The following is a 14,989-nucleotide window of genomic DNA, read 5'->3' on the forward strand; positions in this document are numbered from 1 at the left end:
GATACTAGAGATTTTATTGTGGGCCAATCGGGCATTCTGTAACAGCATTTGCAGGTCAGAAATCTTTCAGCTGGGTGAATAGCCAGAAAGAGGGAAGGGAGGGAGGAAGGAAGAGGCAAATGATATTGTATCAGACTTCTCCATAGCTATCTTGTTCAAATCCCAGTGCCATGTATTTCACCACTGCAGGGGTGGCTAACACTTGATCTATAAAATGCATGTAGTTTCCCAGGGCCCAAATGCTCCCTCAGCCCTTCACCTCCACCCCCAAATCTCAGAAAGTCTTCTTGTACCCTATGAAGGAGTGGGAGGCCATTTTGCTGTATTCTGAAGTTCCTTTAGCACCTTTGTGGTCTCCTACATTCCAATTATTTTAATACTCAGAAAACTGGTCATTAGAGGGTGAAGAAGGCTTTGTAAATACAAAAATGTTTATTGTAAGAATATTTTTGGGGAAGTGGGGGAACATGTATGGCCTTCCAAGATCCCACAATAGTCACATGGGGCTGCTAGATATCTAGAGATTGCTGATTTTTGCCCTACTGTTACCACTCCTACAAGCTCAATGCCATCCGTCTTCATTATTAGAAAATCACCCATGCACAGACTCAAAGCCCTCATGGAGACAGCAACAATAATTTTTGTTAAAATTACAACACCTTGCACAAAAAGACTTTTTGAAACCAGTATTACATCACTTTAACATAACTAATCAGCTAACTGGATCCCATTCTTGGGGCTCTGTTTGAGCCCTTTGAACTACCTTGGTTTTCTATTCATGGAAGTGCAAAAGAGTTGCCTTCCCTCTCTTAAAATGCAAATATCTGTCCTTCATTTTTGTAGTAATCCTAAAGAACCTTGCGCAAAGAGACACTAATTCTAGCAAAGGGCTCAGGACGGATGTTATTGGTCAGCCATGAGGTGGATTCTTTGCACCAACTGCAGATGGAAGCATCCAGTCTCTCTCTGTGTGTCTCCCTCTGCTGTTTTTGCTGTGGTAGCTAAAGTGCAATATAGACTTGATGGTAAATTTAAAATCCTCAACTGCTTCTTGCTCTCCTGGCTGCATCAGCTTTGTTAGGCTGGATGTCTGGGTCTGTGTCACAGCCTGCAATGACCCCTTGGCTTCAGAGGTCTACCTCAAGTTGCAAACCGCAGCCCACCTCAACTCCACAACAAATAACTTGAAAGTAAGACTTGGCTAGAAGCCTACTGCCAATTTATAGTTGCGTAAGTATTGGTGACAAGTTGTCACTCATTAAGGATGTGCCGATTACATTGCTGGCTATGTGCCCAATTGCACAACTGGCTGTGTGCCCAGGAATGCAAACAGTACCTCATGAATGAGCAACAATTTGCCACCAAGAATTGCATGATTTCCCATTTATAGGCATATATCAGCAGTAAGATTACACCCAGTGTGTTTCTTTTCCCAAATTATATCATGGACGTTACTGATTAATATCATGGGCATTACTGATTTTGTATGATGATGTGGCACAGCTTAAAGGGGTGCCTCTTTCAGGCTGGGAAATATGTTTATCAGGAACAAATTTCAGTTTGTTGCTGATAAAATACAATTATTCCACAGAAGCTCTGACTTGAAGAACAATATTGCAATAGGTGAAGCAACTGAGTAATGATTGTGTACAGTGCAAGAGATGACTGCTTCTGGCTTTCTTCTCTTGCAAGAAGTCCATTTCTTGTCAATCAACAGGTATCAGAAACAGTCATGGCAGACTGAGAATAGAAAGAGTTTAAGACTGAGACCTAAACATATTGTCCACTTTGAAGGTTGCTAAGTATTTTGGGGCAACAGCAGTTTCTCAGCTGAACCTGCCTCACAAGCTTATTGTGAGGTTAACCTCAATATCCTCTCCTTTTTTTTTTTGATGAAGCTGGGATGAAGATGTAAAAAATAACATTTTCAAAATAATACCTCTTGGAAGGATGGTCATGCAAGTTTAAAACTGGGCACAGAAATGAATATCACCAATGACCTGATAGCTAAATCCTCTAATACTTGTTTAGAATTAAGTTAAATTGCATTCAGTAGGCCTAGAATAGTCGATACAAGTTTCTAGCATATGAAAGTTTGAACTAGTTGTTAGTCCCATTGATTCTTTGGATGCACCCTAGTAGGGACAAATAATTGGATTTAGGCCCAAACTTGTTTGTCCTTTTATAATGTAAACACAAGATTTGTATTCACTTGACCGAATTGCTTTAAAAGTGCTGCTATTCCACTTTCTATTGCCCAGTTATGTTCACACATGACACAAAAGACTCAAGTATGCTTTTTGTTCTCATGTGTGAAAAGATTCTGTAATGTGTTTTTCCGATGGGATGCTGATCTGCGTAGGCTTTGAGATCATATCTCTTCATGCTGCTTAAGATTCCATCTGTTTAATATTAAAGGAAAAACTTTTGAACAAGGATTTCTGGAAACAGAAGAATTAGAGTGAAAGTTAATCATATACTGTGCTGATTGTGTGACAGAGGCGTACACATGAAACATTACGGACACAATTTGTTCTTTCATTGGTACAGATATAGGTTCTTGGTGAGAGCCTGTATGGTCTAGTGGATAGAGTTTTGGACCAGGACCTGAGAGAATTGAGCTAAAAGCCCTGCTTAGCCAGAAAACTCACTGGGTGATAGCGATGGTGAACCAGTCTTTGAACATTGCATGTTCAGGTTACCATAAGTAAAAAATGACGTGCTGGTGTGTTTGTAAATATTCTTGACAAAGAATAGACATGCCCCAGGATGACAGTGGTATTTTGGGATCTGTAAAACACACTTTAAAAAAAATCAACATGCAAATATTTCCCATCTCTGGTTCTTGGAAACTAATTGATATAGCCAATTAATTTAAGGTTTTGAATCCTTTCCTGTGTAATCAACTCAAGGTACTTTGAGAAACAGTAGAGACGTTGCTGTGCTTTAATAATAAAATACATGAAATCAGGTCTGCATGTCCAAGCAAAAAAGAAATAAGTGCATAGGCAAGGCCACAGAAATAAATTGCAGATGAGGTTATGGCTAATCTAATAGTTACATCCAAGCAAGGCAGAAATTCATGCACACAGCCAAGAAGTTGAGAATGTCTGAGCCAGCAACAGACATTCCTGTGTATATTCAGACATTTAACGAAGCTTGTACCTCTTGCAAAAGGAGCTGGTTTTCTTCCCTCCTAAGCGAGGCCAAATAAATAAATCGGCACAGTCTTCCAATACCTCATTAATGTACGTCTAAGACAATATGTATAACAGTGTTTCTCAAATTGGTACTCTTGAGATTTGTTGCATAACAAAATCCAATCCCCCTATCGAGCCAGCAACTGACTACAAGGGGTGATGGGACATCCCAAGTTGAAGGATGTCAGTGGATAGACTGCACTACAAATATATTTACTGGTTTTCAAATTTTAAGTTATTTAGTATATGTGGCTGAAACTGAAATACATGGTTTCTTTAATAAAAAAAATCATACTGGATTTCTGTTTTAACTTTCTGGTTTTTTAAGGCTCAAACTTGTTGAAATGTGTGATGTTGAAGACAAATCAGATCTGTTTTTAAAGTGAAAACCAATGTTTGGAGTATGTGTTGGGGGGTCAGATTGGTGCAGGGATGATTCACCCTTTCAATGCACTGTTTCCATATTTTAAACTACTCAACTGAAGCAAAAAGCATATAAGTGCCATATGTGGAAGCTACTTGTTTAAGACATGCTTTCTGTGTAGTTAATGTACAGAAGCAGAAATACGTAAATGGAATTAACTAATCACAGTGGCAGCCCTAATGCATTAGCCGTTGAAAAACTACTAGGACCCCATTAATGTCCAAATAGGTAGCCTGAGATACTGACTCACTTCATACAAACTCCTGAGTAGTCATGGCAAAAAATGTTCTATTTCAATTGACTTAAAGTTCATTTCTGAACATTTAAATTAATCAGCACTTTTGTGTATTTGATTTGGCAACAAGACCTCATAATTTACTTGACTAATTTACAGCAGCAACGAAGCTGCATGGTTTCGATTTCAAATATTTGAATTCATTGGAGAACTGTGTGTTGAATATATTTGAATAAATAACCCAGGCAGGGAAACTTGAATCTGCCTCCAGATATTCAGAAAAGAAGAAAAGTGAGTATATTAACTGAAGGAACTATTGAGAATTATTCAGTCATGTGAATGAAATGTGCTGTTGCTCTCTGAGACAAGGCTGTTCATTGTATGCTTCATTGGCCGATCCCAACTAATTTGAATAAAGCATTTTTCTTCAATGCCCCCTCCTGTTACTTTAATTCTCGATTCTTCCCCCCCATCCGCCAGTCAAACATTAATTGCTGATTGCTTAATTTTGTTCCAGCTTCAGCACCACAGTCAGATGAAGGGTCTGATATAGATTCTGAGCCTGATTTGCCGTTAAAGAGAAAGCAACGTCGTAGTAGAACAACCTTCACAGCTGAACAATTAGAAGAGCTGGAAAGAGCTTTTGAGAGGACCCACTACCCTGATATTTACACCCGGGAAGAACTTGCACAAAGAGCTAAACTCACTGAAGCTCGGGTCCAGGTGAATATGCTACTTAAACTCTTCAAGTAATCCTTTTTGTATTTAGTTGAGAGAGAGAGAGGATGAGCAGAAATGCAATTGCTATTTTTCATCCGTCTGCCTGTGACTAATTGTGTGTGTGCATGTGTGTGTAGAACAAGGTATATGCCAAGGAGTGAGTGAACAAGGAATTATGCAATCGTTATTATGAGGTTTCCTTCTCTTTGTCCCATTAGATAAACCTCAAGTGACAGTGGTTTTCTTGTAGAACTACAAATGGGAAGGTAGTCTAAGCAAGAGGGAACAACCAGTGATGAAGCAGAGGGCTGGGCAGGAGGTTCTGGGGAAGATATAATGGGTGACTTCACTAGCTCTTCGTTAGTTTTGTTAATTTTAAGTCACTTACCCCTTGAATTCTACTTTTCCCCACTTGTTGAGGGGATCATATATATGTGTGCCTACTCATACAAAGCTGTTTTACAAAGGGTAAGTGAATGCATGATGACCAGGACTAGTGGTGAGAGCAAGTGTAATCATGCACCCTTGCCATATGATCATGTGGAAAAATAAAAAGAACGTGGCTGTGAGGACTGCCAAATGTAGTTTTGGAAGTACTAGAATGCCAAGTACCAATGATGAGTTTTGCTACAGGACCTGAAATGGGCTTGTACATGAAGGAGTTCCTACCCTATTCAAGGTAACTTCCTGAACTTCTGAACAGAGCTGAAATCGTAAGATTTGTTTGACTTATTTGACTTTTGCTTATACAAGAAATATACTGAAGTTTCACTACTTTCATAGTTCTTGAAACTCAAGTTTGAAAAAAAATGCCTCCATCTCAAATGATTTTAAAGCATTAAAACTGAGCAATACTGAGGATGTCTAGAACATGCTCCTTGTGGCAGAGCTCTGTACACACCTCTTGAAAATCCAAGCACAAAGATGACTGAGACTTTTCAAAGCCCAATTTCCAATTATTCCTAAAGTTTACCAATTAGTACTTTCAAAAACACATCTTTGATTTTTTTTTTCAATTTCAAATCTTTGCTCACAATTGGGTCTGTGTTTGGTCTATGGCACAGTCAGACAGAAAGTGCATAGGAATCTAGTGAAAAATCACTAGGTAATTCACACAATGGCTCTCAACATTTTGTATCATTTATCCCATCAGTCTCTCTTATCAGAAATTTAGGCTCATGATGGAATCAAAAAGTCCACTTGTTCAGTGAAGAATGCTTATGTTTAGATTCTGTTATTACACCCATCATTTACAGTAAGTTTTAAGGATATTAAAAATTGCATTAGAATTGCTGGGAACCAGCACAAAGAGAAGAACAATAGTTCTACTAGTGGAATCAATTGTAACTCTGTTGGATCACTCATAAGAGGGGCAAACAAGTTCTTATTAGTTAATTATGAAACCCCCTGTGTCACATCTAAGGAGCGTAGGGTGGGGAACCAGACTGAATTGTGAGCACAAATATAGTGCAAGCTCTAGTTCTTACACTGGAAAAAAAATTCTGGACTCAGCATGTGTTCTGACCTCTCTTGTTCTGAAATGCTATATAAGCAAATTGTGAGCCAGTTTTGCATGTGGCCCACTGATGGACCTCAATGGTCAATTGACAAAGTAGATGTCATACATTTACCCCAGCACCTGGCCAGTACTAGTCTTCTTGCTGTTGCCTCCTCTCAGAAGATGAATGCCATCATGGCCATCTTGACTTTGGATGCAACACCTCTAAACTGCTGGATAGTTCAGTGGTTTAAGTAGCTGGCTGTGGAGCCAGAGGCTGGAAGTTTGATTCCCCACTGTGCCTCCTTGACAGGGGCTGGACTCAGTGATCCATAGGGTCCCTTCCAGCTCAGCAGATCTAAGATTATTATTATTGTTAGATTATTATTAAACCATAATGCTGTGTTGCAGACAAGCCAATATCATAGGCTCCTTGGCCAATAGATTCTTCAGCTGTAGTGTATGAGCTAGAAGAAATACTGATCTATAGTACTACATTAAAGCCAATCTAAAGTAAGCATGCATAAACTGCATTTTGAAACAAATTTAGTGGGGGCATGGTACCATTATCCAAACAAGATTGTTTAAAAGGCAAATACTGCAAGAAAGATGCTTTTCCTGAACAATTTCTTGCCAATAAATTTAACGCATGCCTTTTCAGAAAAATAATAATTTAGAGATCTAAGCACATGTGTGAAGAAGGATCTAATTCTAAACACATACATGAAAAGAAAGAGGAAAAAGAGATACACAGAGAAAGGTAACTAATTAGGAGTACACTCTTTCTTGCACACACAGTTCTGGGCAGAGTGAGCTTTAAAGGCAACAATGAATGTTCATATTTTTCTAAAGCAGTGACCCACACGTGCAAGAAAAGCAGAAGTCTCATTAACATAACAGCTGTCTTAATGTGGCTTTAACCCTGTGACTTTTTACATTCCTTGTGGCTTCCTGGAGTTCCCTTGAGACACATCTTGTCTCACACTCAAGTCTGTGATCTACAACCTAGCAAATTCCCTACTATGTTGAACATATGGACCTTTTGCTGAAAACAGTATGGCAAAAGGAAGGGGTGGGGAGGGAAGGACAGTCAACCAACGTTTCAGACATTAGGAAAAACAAGTCTCCTGGGAATTTAAGTGAACCAAGTTGTGGGCATTTGTAAAAAGTTGTCCATACTTTATATAACTGCAATAGAGAGCTCTAAAAAGATTGCTAGTAGCTGCAGCAATCACAGCTTCTCTAGTTCCCCGGCAGGATGTATCTGTGCCGATATATCTCTATAAGCCTTAGTTCTATGCTAAGAAAATCCTTAATCTGCACTGAGAAAAAAATATTCAAACTTTATGTAAAGAAGTCTAATTTATATTGTATAATAATAATAATTATGTACCATCAAGCCAGTTTTGACTTATGACAACTCTTGTCTAGGTAGAGAATACACAGATACTATTCCTTTTTCATGGGTTTGCCCTGGAACTTTGCAGCTTGCTAAAGGCCACACAAGCTGGTGGTACTCGCAGGAAGCTTGGGGGTATGTGAATGGAACTCTCATCCGCTGGTTCCACAGCCAGATACATAAACCACTGAGCTGTCTAGCCAGCATGGGTTTTATTAACCTTTCTCTGGCTTTATGGAGAAGTACCGTATTTTTCGCTCCATAAGACGCACCTTTCCATAAGACGCACCAATTTTTTAGGAGAAGAAAACAGGAAAATATAATCTGTTTTCTTCGCTCCATAAGACGCACAGACTTTCCACACCCCTGTTCTGTGGGAAAAAAGTGAGTCTTATGGTGCAAAAAATACAGTATATATAAACTGGGAGTTCATAGATATGTATAGAACTAATAGTAGACATACAAGTAGGTTAGAAAAAATTGACAGAAATTGTTAAATATGAGCACTGCTGTAATTAAGTCTCTGCCACAGCCTTCTGCATATAATAGCCAGATGAGTTGGGATTATAGCAGTTGTAGCCTAACTGATCTGGAAGGTGCCAGGTTGAAGTTGCTGTTCTATCTACTAGCTTCTTTTCCATTCCTTTCAGTTCTCTTCAGTTCCTTCTAGTTTCTCTCTGGTCTTATACCAGCAATGAACAATATAAAATAGATGGGCATTTTTTCATTTGCTCGTAACAAAAGTGTTCCTTATGCCATTGTAAGGAAAACACAGGGAAGTCGGAAGCAGGAAATGGGAACTGGCAGTAATATGCCGAAAAACCAGGCCATTGTTTTAAGACAAGATCACAAATCAAGTCAAGGGCATCTTTCTCAGTCTTCATGGCTATAAAACAGACACCAGTTTAAGAAGTTTGTTGGAACTCCAAAGGCAAGCAAGAGATGTTCAGCAGAACTGCAAAAGTTCTTAACAGAACATTTCACCCAGAGCTTGGAAGTATTGCAAATAATGAAGTTACTTATAAAGATTTCTCTTCCCCCTTTCTTTTGCTTTGCTTTCTTTCTGTAATGAGAACATAACAAAGAATTTTAAAAGAAAGGAAAATAAGTAAAGATAACACTGTGACATATTTATGTAATAAATAACAGATTCTGTTATGCGCTATCAAGTTGGAACTGCCTTATAGACACTCTAATAGGGTTTTCAAGTAAGTGAGATATTTAAGGAGTGGTTTTTGTTCCCACCCTCCCTCTGGCCAACTAGGCATTTGAATCCAGGTTCCCTGAGTTGTAGAAGTCTGTTCCTCTGTCCACTACACCACACAGAGTTACTTTCTAGTTACTTATAAAAGGCACTTTAAAGCAGAATTGTTCATGTTTCATGCTATTTTGTCATCAGGTTTATTTTTTTAAAAAAAGGAATGGAAACTAATGAAGAAAGAATAACACAGCATCTCAACACCTAGTGGGGTTCATGTAAGGTTTGCAGTACTTGCTGCAGCTAATTGCACCTACTGTAGTTAACAAGGTTCAAAGGTTCATCTCCACTGTGCAGTCTGATGCATGACCAAGGAAGTGACAGAGATGCACCGTAGCAACTTGTCATTTACCTGCAATTAACTGCAGCAAGTTACATAAACCTTACATGAAAACCAATATTGTTCTGGCAAATTAGTTTTAAACATTTGGGTAATGTGAGTAAGCAAAGGAGTTATTTTTTGGGGGGAGTTGTCAAAGATTAGATAATGAAGCATTTCAAAAAAGGTACACTTGATTTTACTCTTGAAGTCTAACAGTATTGTGGAATATTTTAAATTTCATTAGACAATGTAGGATGGAAGACTATAAGCGAAAATATGGCTGGAATTTGAAAGCTAACTCATTTTGCAGTTGAAAAAGTAGCCAGGTCAGAGAGAATCATCCACAGCTACAGAACTACAAAGCCACACAAATTTCTGAGTTAAACAACTATCCATATCCTTGCGATATGGGCGGGGGGGGGGGAGACAACATGTCAGGCACTTCGATGTTTAAAGAATCAGCCGATAGAACTAAAAGAAGGCTGTAAGAACTTCTCAAAAATAAATGCCTGCACATGTTTGTACCAGTATGATACAGACACCTGCATAGCGAGTTTGGGAAACCAAAAAGGGCTGGATTGCGTCCCCAAGAAGGCTGGATTCATCAAAAGAGCCTGAGGCGCCCCTGAGGATTATAGTTACTTCACTTAGGATCTTCAAGGAAAGCACAGAAGCCTATTACTGGAGATTCTGGAAAGAGTAGTAAAACCTGATATAATTCCATCATTGGCAGAAGTGAGTAGAAACTCTACACTTGAGCAGGCACTTCAAAGACTGGAAGAAGGAGCAGGTGTCCATAGTTTAAGCAAAATAAATAACTTTTTTATGGAATTCTGGAGGTAATGAGAAGACCTCATGACTTTAGAAAAAGATAGGAGAGAGGCTTAGGTAGACAAAGCTACTTAAATCTTGAAAACTCCTGGCCCATTTTTACTCAAGAGAAGAAATGACCAACAAGTTGTGCTGTCTCATAAAGAGGAGACTGAGGTAGACCAGCTGTTTTCTTGTCCCAAGAAAATAAAATCAAACTGACCAGGGTTACGCATCAGTGAAAGAAACCCAAATATGATTATTTGGCTTTAGTTCCCCAACAGTTTGCCCTAAGTTCTTATTAACTTCAACAGAGTTTTATTCATTCCCTATATTCTACCAACTAGCTGAGCAGCCATTTCTTGATTTTCCCATGTTCATTTATGCTTAATTAGAGCCATATATGCTGCACAAAGTTACAGTCCTGAGGCATATTTTCCAGTATGAAGGATAAAATCTATGAAGTCACTAGCTGTGTAAACATTTTAATCTAGGATTTTTCTTTTAAGGGAACATCTGTACCACTAAAATAAAATAAAATAAAGGAAATGTAATGATGAGTAAACTTCCACCTCCCATACATCTTTTAATTATTCTCTTGCTTCCAAAATAATAATTTAAATTAGGCAAAGCCCCAGTTGCTCTGACTTCAGTACAGCTCTAACTTAGTACTTGGATTGTGTACATGCATGTGTGGAAGAATGCCTGTATTTTTACTATATGCATTTTGAGTGCCTAGGTCAAAAGTGAGGACATTTCAGTCTTTCTTTCTGCTTTGTTTCCTTTTTCTTTCTTTCTGATGCAGTAGTGCTACAGTATTAGTTCTATAAACGATAACTTCCTTTGTCTCCGCCTATCCAAGGGAAGAGAGAGGGAAGCCCTCCTGCTCTTCCAGTTACTATAAGCATTTGCATTTCCCCGATGTTTTTCTCCCACCCACCCACCTGGATTTTTGGAAACACATGGATGCAGAAATGGGTCAGCTCAGACTATTTCCAAAAAGGGCCTGGGGCAAATTGGGCCCTGATCTGTATTCCCTAATTTGAGAACTGATCAAACTACACACAGCTCTACTGGCAAATATTCAGCATTCCATTTCACAGTGAAAGATGCTGAGAATTTTAAAAGTGGAAACTACCTTCAATTCTGTTGCAAGGAATGTCCAAGAACAACAGCCACCTACAAATATTTAAGAATAGGTGCAAAACTACTTTTTGCCTGAGCCAGTTATTTCAGTTCTGAAATAATTTGCATAGAATATTTTTAATAGGGAAGCCTCGTGTTAAATCAACACCAGGGCTTCCTGTTTAAGTGCAAGCCAATGCTTATAATGTTGAAAGCTTCTGCTTAGAAGAATGGTTCAGTGTTAGAGATTTAGGAAGAGAGATTTCTTCAAAGCTTAAGGCAAAGCATGGAAACACTGTTTTCGGACTACAGCTTCCAGCATGCTGGTTGGAGTTTATGGAACATGTGGTCCAAAAGGTAATATTTCCAGGCTATGGTCTAAGAAGACAAGATAAAACAAAGTCTTATTACTTGGAATATTTTCTTAACAAATTGTCTCCTGGGGAAGAAACAGAGACAATCACTTGCAGAATCCAAATTAGATTGGACATATCTGTCAAGTATATTCACCTCTGGCATGGAAGAGACTAGATGGCCCACAGACCTTTTCCATCTCCCCTTCCTAATATTTACATCTTTCCTTTTTGTTATCATTTTCCCTCTAAGTAGTTTGTAACTGAACAAGGCAACATCCGATTTCCTTGATGCTGGCTGGGTATCCTTTCAAAGCTGCAGTTCCTCCTCAAGGCTCGCCTTAGTGAAATTGGCCTTGACAGTCCAACTGCTGTATCCCAAACAGAGACTTTCCAATGTGCTTTTAAGGCAATAAGATCCCTCGTTCAACTGGGCAAAATGTTTGAAAAGGGAATTCAGCAAGACAATAGAGGACAGTTTCTTCTAAACAGAGTCTGGGCTTTACAAGGATGAATGCCAAATACGTATCAAATCAAAAGACGGGTGCATTGATAAAGACATGTCCAATTTAAGCCAGAAAATACATTCCTTTTGTTGCACTGCTGTATATAAGAAGTATTCATGTATTTTTTGGTTATTTCAGTGGCCATGAAGGAAAGGAAAGGAGAAGGGAGATGTGGTCTGGAGAGTAACTAGAAGATGGAAAGACATTAACGTGTGTGTGTGTGTGTGGGGGGGGACTGATTAAGGTGCAAGAAAGAAACCAGGAGGCACTGCCTATGCAAGGAAGCTGATGGAAAACAGTCATAGAGATAATGGCATTTATGCATTCATGTGGCTGTTTGTGATCATTGTCTTTGTGGTGCTGCAGCACAGTGCTTGGAAATGTCTCTTTTTTGGACTACAGTGCCCAGAATCCTCCGCCCCTTCCACCCAACATGGTCACAGGTCTAAAATAACTTATAACATGCATCATTTCTATGACAAAAATGCTCAAGGATGCTAATAATATATTTTAAAATATTGTACAGAAAAGCAATAATATAAAAATTGTTCTGATTTAAATAACTCTAATAGTCCATAGGCAGATCAACTAATAACATCAGAAATGGTGTGAAAAACAGAGATGAATGAAATGCCAGCCTGGAAATATTAGATTGCACTGTGAAGCAGAAAGTAAATATACTTGAATACACTTGAATATACTTGACAGTAACTTAGGTGGCTCACTGCTAAAGACATGGCAACAAGAGAAGCCTTCCCACATGCTTGGAATACCCTTGCATGAGGACCTGAACTTGGAAATGTTACTTTGGGGCTATAATTCCATGAATCCACAGGCAAAAACTAAATAGAATCACTTTTCAAAGCTCTTATCAGGAGACAAGGAAACGTCTTCATCATATCTTTGTGTGGTGATGAGATGGTATGAGAACAGGTGAACCCAAGCCATTTAATATTTCAACTAGGAAACGTATTCCAAAATACAGCAGCTGTTCTAAAATAAGTAGACTGTGTGCACACAATTGCATCCCTTCGAATCCTTGAATTTCGTAGTTTTGGACCAGTTGGAGCTTCTAGAGTTTCAGAGGCATCTCCTCAGTACAGCATGTTACAGTAACCTAGCAATGATTTACTTATTTATTCATTCATTTACTATATTTATATCTTGACTTTCCACTACAAAATAGCACTCAAGATGGCTTATGAACTATTTAAATTAACAAAAACAGATAAAATCAGATTCAATTTTTTTTAAAAAAAATCATAAAATCAAGTAAAATGATCCTCCTGTAAGAACCATTAAAATCAAATAAATACATGAAAGCCATTCAAAACAACAAAGCATATAATTAAAAATAACACATTGGGGCAGGTTAAACTTCCTGTTTTACTTCATTCTTAAAACTAGTCAGAGTATAAACAAGTTAGTGCTGAAAGGCACAGTCTGGGAGCAACACAGGAGAAGGTCCTCTCCATTTTCTTTATAAGTGGGCATCTGAAACTGATGGTATTTTAAAGAGGCTCTCACTTGAAGATGCTATAATCTGGACTGGTTTAAAATTTACTCAAGGTATCTGAAATACAGTGTGTGTGCTGACACCTTTTTCAAATGCTTCTTATGTTGTCAATAATTTGCAGGTCTGGTTTAGTAATCGACGAGCTAGATGGAGGAAGCAAGCTGGAGCAAATCAATTGATGGCTTTCAATCACTTGATTCCAGGAGGATTTCCACCCACTGCCATGCCAACTTTGCCAACATACCAGTTATCTGAATCCTCTTACCAGCCGACTTCTATTCCACAAGGTATAGGCAGAAATCAATTTTTCTCTTAAATGATGCCTTACTGTGCCTTTTCATCCTCTTTAGCCTTTCAGAATAGCTCTTAAGGAATGTCTTCATCATGATACATTCCAAGTTCAGTTCCTGGTCAACGGAAGTGAGTTCTGTTGCTCAAGCAAGTCAGTCTCAACACGGAAGGTCTCATTTGAACACCCCTTCCAGAGACACCAAATACACCCCTACACACTGTATAAGTGTTTAAAATAGAGTTAACCTAAAGAAGTGATGAAAGAGAAAAGCCACCAAACCTGCAGCCTCTCCACATGTTTACAAACTGAATTTTCATGGCTCTGGATTCTACTGAGAACTGCCATACATAGCACAGAATCTCCTTTTCAGTCTATTCCCCCCCCCCCAAGAAAAGCAACGAGGGAAAAAGCGATGAGGGAAGAGAAGGAGGCCATTTCTCATACATTCTGGTTAACTCAACTCTGAATAGGACTGAATAGTCATATATAATGAGGATTCCTTTATTGTAGTTGTGACCCAGCTGTGAAACTAAGGCTGACAATAGTGTTTTGCATTCTGTGGGAGCAATTATTTGTGACTTCAATAAGTACTAAGGTGACAGTAGCATGTTGGCATGGTATGTTTTCATTTTAATATGGCCCAGTATCCAATTGTTTCACTAATGGAATGGTTTCTGTCAGCACAGAGGAAAGAGGACAGAATAGGGGTACATCACCACTTCCCTTTAGGATGGGGTAACACCCTGTACCACTTCAAGGATTGCTGCCTTGTTGTGGTGAAGGGGCTTGAGTAATTCAGAGAATCTATGGGGCATGCCATGCAGGGACAGCCAAGATAGACAGGTCATAGTGGAGAGTTCGGACTAAACGCAATCCACCTGGAGCAGAAACTGACAAGCCACTTCAGTAACTTTGCCAAGAAAACTCCATGGACAGAAACAAAAGGCTAAAAGATATGATGCTGGATGATGAGCCCCTCAGGTTGGAAGGCATCCAACATGCTACTGAGGAAGAGCGGAGGACAAGTACAAGTAGCTCCAGAGCTAATGAAGTGGTTGGTCTAAAGCCAAAAGGACACTTAGCTGTGGATGTTTGTGGAAGTGAAAGGAAAGTCCAATGCTGCAATGAAAAGTATTGCATAGGAACCTGGAATGTAAGATCTATGACCATTGGTAAGCTGGATGTGGTCAAACAGGAGATAGCAAGAATAAACATTGATATCCTGGGCGTCAGTGAACTAAAATGGACAGGAATGGGTGAATTCAACTCAGATGATTATCATATCTACTATTGTGGGCAAGAATCCCGTAGAAGGAATGGAGTAGCCCTCA

General features: G+C 39.0%; 1 protein-coding gene across 2 annotated transcripts in view; it reads left to right on the plus strand.

Annotated features, from left to right (window-relative positions):
• PAX3 (paired box 3) overlaps positions 1-14,989 on the plus strand; it is a 130,218-nt gene that overhangs the window by 89,403 nt on the left and 25,826 nt on the right. For both annotated transcript variants that reach the window (XM_020795492.3, XM_020795494.3), the window contains exons 5-6: positions 4,377-4,582; positions 13,488-13,653. In XM_020795492.3, coding sequence (XP_020651151.1) covers positions 4,377-4,582; positions 13,488-13,653 — 372 coding nt within the window. The remainder of the gene's footprint in view (positions 1-4,376; positions 4,583-13,487; positions 13,654-14,989) is intronic.

This window comes from Pogona vitticeps, chromosome 3, assembly GCF_051106095.1.
Source record: "Pogona vitticeps strain Pit_001003342236 chromosome 3, PviZW2.1, whole genome shotgun sequence".
Classification (NCBI taxonomy): Eukaryota; Metazoa; Chordata; class Lepidosauria; order Squamata; family Agamidae; genus Pogona; species Pogona vitticeps.